The 4,194-nt window shown below is 40.2% G+C and overlaps 1 protein-coding gene across 1 annotated transcript; it reads left to right on the top strand.

The window, feature by feature from the left end:
• Window positions 1–1,028: 1,028 nt before the first annotated feature.
• Window positions 1,029–2,201, top strand: LOC114265804 (L10-interacting MYB domain-containing protein-like). The gene is made up of 2 exons (XM_028206632.2): window positions 1,029–1,439; window positions 1,572–2,201. The coding sequence occupies exons 1-2, from the start codon at window positions 1,029–1,031 to the stop codon at window positions 2,199–2,201; spliced, it is 1,041 nt and encodes a 346-aa protein (XP_028062433.2).
• The last annotated feature ends 1,993 nt before the right edge of the window (window positions 2,202–4,194 follow it).

The raw sequence follows: 4,194 nt of genomic DNA, 5'->3' as shown, positions 1-4,194 counted from the left end.
CAGTAAAATTTTCAGTAAACATATATTAATTTAATAAATTATTACAAAATATATTAACCACATATTCACAAATCTAATAAAAAATAAATTTCAAAATATATGACCAATATACCTACATTCATGATGCACAATACTTTTACAAACAACGTAGTCAGTTCATGGAATAAAATATAAACTTACGTTTGTCTTTCTATGTGTTGATGTTGGTTCGTGTAAATTTATTTGCAATTTAAAGCGTACCATGGCGTCGTTCACCTCTACTGCAACTTCCAGTACATGGCCACGACAAATGTGTGCCTGTGGACATGGCCCCTGTATTGTTAAGATTTCCAGGTCCACAAAAAATCCAGGGCGTCCCTACTTTGTCTGTCCCCGCCCTGTGGTGAGTGACCCAATCTTTACCGATCATAACTGTATGAACATTACCAACCCATGAAACTAATAGTTCCGTAATCTCCACTCATCAGCCATGTGTCAGTTGGATTGGTTGGTGTGAAGAACCAAGGCGAGAGAACCAAGGCTATGCGTCTCCCGGAGATGAAATTGCCATGCAATTGCGGGCTGATGTCATAGACATTCAACAATCCTTGCGTGTCCTTAAGACCATTGTGTATGTGCTCTGCATTGTGGTTGTCATTTTGTTGTGCCGTATGTAGGCACCGGTACCATGTTTGGGGCTATGTACAAAGACGTTAGTATGTTGTCAGTATGTTGTTACTATGTATGAAGACGTTAGTATGTTGTCAGTATGTTGTCAGTATGTTGTTAGTATGTAGTTAGTACGTTCGTAGTATGTTGGTAGTATGTTCTCGCATATGGGAGCCATAATACTAACTATCATATTTTTTGTGGCAACTACTAACTTCCATGGAACCTGTTTACGTACGTTAGTAATTTCCAATGGGTATATGCAAATTTAACTTTAGCATCATATATGTCTGTTTGTTGTTAATAATGTGTCATGGCTTATGCGTGTGTATGTAACAACCAAATTTGTGATGGTAATCTTTTGTAACCGTACATTAGTAATGGCTTCCACACGTACTTCGCCTCGTAACCACTCGAAAAGCAAAGGCGTTGTCAGTGACAAGTCAACCAGTCTTGAAGAGACACAAACTCAGCTAAGCCACAAGGCCTCATGGGACAGTAACTCAGTCCGAGTTTTCCTCCAGTTGATTGCAAATGAGATTAGTAAAGGAAATCGGCCATTCTTAGTCCTCAGCCAGGCAGGATACAAGTCGTTGTCAAGGAAATTTCAGAGAAAAACAGGAAAAAAACATGGACTTAAACAGTTGAAGAATAAGTACATGAGCTTGAAGAAAGAGTGGCAAGCGTGGACGAAGTTGATGGATTCAAGCAAGGGAGTGTCCGGGATAGGCTTTGACTATGACACCGGTTTGTTTCAGGCACCTGACGAGTGGTGGGACAAGATGGAATCAGTAAGTACATGTAGAAACAAGTTTTATATTTCTCATTTACCAGTACATTTTTTACTTCTTAATTCAACTTCAATAAAATTTATGAATATGAAATATAACGTCAACCTCTTTTACACATGTACATGTCTGCAGATCAACAAGGTGTGTGCGAAGTTCAGAAAGAAAACGTTGGAACACCGTGACTTGATGGAGACGGTTTTCATGGGGGCAGCAGCTACTGGGAAGCACCATTGGACCCCGGGAGAGAACATTCCTGAAGCTGCTACGGACTCATCTGATTCAGTGCGTAGTTTGGGAGCCCAGCCATTCGCTGATCCGATACCCACAGGAGTACAGGACGTGGATTCTGATTCTTCACTGGAGCATGTGTCGATTGAAAAGGCAAAACGGAGAAAGACGCCATCAACAAGTGTTTCAAAGTCGAAGAAGGCAACAAGTGGTGCGTCTATTATTGCGGAGAGCATGAACAGAATGACAGATGTGGTCCGTTCGAAGAATCAGCAGGTCACGGTCAGGCACCTGACAGGCAACGAAGCACTGTACACTATTTCCGAGTGCATGCATAAACTGAGCAGTATTCCGTCTCTGATTGGTACACCGTTATTCCACTTCGCCTCCACACTTATGGATAACGCTGATTACCGGGAGGTCATGATGTGCCAGCCTGATGACGACCACATCATTGGCTGGCTTACACAGAAGCAGCTCCAGTGTACTGCGTCGGGGCCATTTGCAAACCTGTTTGGGGGTAGGCGGATGTGATGCTACGGTCTTACGAGTGTTGCAGATGCATGTCTTTTTTCTTCCTTTTTAAAACTTAGACTTATGGTACTGTTTGTTATGTACTAAAACAGGATGGTGGTGTGTGCATGTTTTGCATTATGTCTTCTTTTTTTTTTTCTTGCTAGCTACGGGCAGTGACAAGTTGTAGGTAAGTCCATGGGTTGACGGACCGGAAGCATGGTTGTGCTTCGTTTTTGGGAAATGAATGGGATGTTTACGGTTTAATATTTTGTGGCGCTACGTTTAAGACAGGGAAATACGTTTTCGATGCATGCTTCTGAATGCCTATATGTCGCAAGTTATTTTCTTAGTTTTGTGGTTGTTACAACCATGGCCCCCCTGTGAAGCATACGTTGAACAGCTTTTTTTTTTTTTTGCAAATCATATGATCATGCCTTCCAAAGGACATTGGTGACAGCATTGCGTTCATTACAAACAATGTCGACATTGTACAATTGCAAAATTCAATATAATTTAACTCAATGAATAACGTGCAAACTAATTGAAAGCCTGCCACTTTTGTAGGTTTTGCATCAACGAAAACGCGATGAATCCCTGGGATGGAAGCAACCATGATGAAATAATGGAAATGCTGAATCAAATGGCGGTCCAGCTGCAACAAGAACAGAACTGCACATTTCTACAAGCATGCCACTTGGCGACAGAATGGTACCAAAAACACATGCATAAAACGCCATGTCGCACTTCTATACTAACCGGGAATACATGGATATGCGAACTATATGCGGGGCATATGGGTCGCTTTAAGGAAAATGTTTGCATGCCGAAGGAAGTGTTTGCCGCCTTGTGTGAGACATTAGTAAATGATTTTGGGTTACAAGTCCCGCAACGTCCACATGGGTTAGCTGTTGAAGAAAGCGTTGCGATGTTTATCCATGTCTTGAAAGGGAAGCAAAATCGGGAAATCCAGGAACGCTTCCACATCCTGACGAAGGTAACACATGGCCATGTTATTAGATTTGTTAATAAATATTTATTTGCTGACAAAGCGTTATATGAAAATGACGCAGAATGTTGGTTTTGGTGTCATACATTGTCGTCATGTCTGCAGGCAAATATTATCTTGTCGATTCTGGCTATGCAAACCGGATTGGTTACTTAGCACCATTCAAAGGCCACCGTTACCACCAACAAGAATTCCGGCGTATTGCAAGAAACGCGATGGCAAACACGCCAAGGGAATTATTTAACAAAGTCCACTCGTCCTTACGCAGTGTCGTGGAACGCACTTTCGGTATATGGAAAAATCGATGGGGGTTTATTCGAGACATGCCTCGGTATGACTTTGCAAATGTGCAAGTTCAGTTAGTAGGTGCGTCAATGGCATTACATAATTATATACGGCGAAACACAGGTAACCCAACAAATGTTCAGCCAATCTGTGACGAGGAAGAGGCTATGACAATAGTAAATGCCATACCAGAAGTTGAACATGACGAGGATGGTTTAATGGTTGGAGATGAGGACCCCCATATGGCATTGGTCCGCCTTCACATACGTGACAAATTATGTTACATGCGTAATAACGGAATGTTAGGAAATATATAGTACTCGAAATAATGTTCGTATGGTCGTCACGTAATGACACACGTGGAACAGACTGTATTCAAATATATTATTATGTATAATATGTATGAGTTGCCAGGGGAATGTAACCCCTTCCAGTTGCTGACGTGCCTAACTTAAAAAAACAACAATCCATACGAATTTTGCTTTTGGAAAAATAAAAAGAAGGTGAAACAAATAAAAACAAATTAAAAAGAAAACTAATACACAAATTGTAAAGTGCGACGTGAATTACAAATAAATGAAACACATAAATATATTAAAAAAAAGTTATTGTATACCAATTAAAAAAAACAAGACTTAGTTCAAAATAAAAATCGAAGACAAAAAAAAAACATAGTTAAAAAAAAACATAGTTATAGTAAAAAAATAAAAATTTAAAAAG

The sequence above is a fragment of the Camellia sinensis genome, chromosome 13 (assembly GCF_055761805.1).
Source record: "Camellia sinensis isolate YWXY chromosome 13, ASM5576180v1, whole genome shotgun sequence".
NCBI classification, from domain to species: domain Eukaryota; kingdom Viridiplantae; phylum Streptophyta; class Magnoliopsida; order Ericales; family Theaceae; genus Camellia; species Camellia sinensis.
This window is presented reverse-complemented; position numbering and strand designations above follow the sequence as displayed.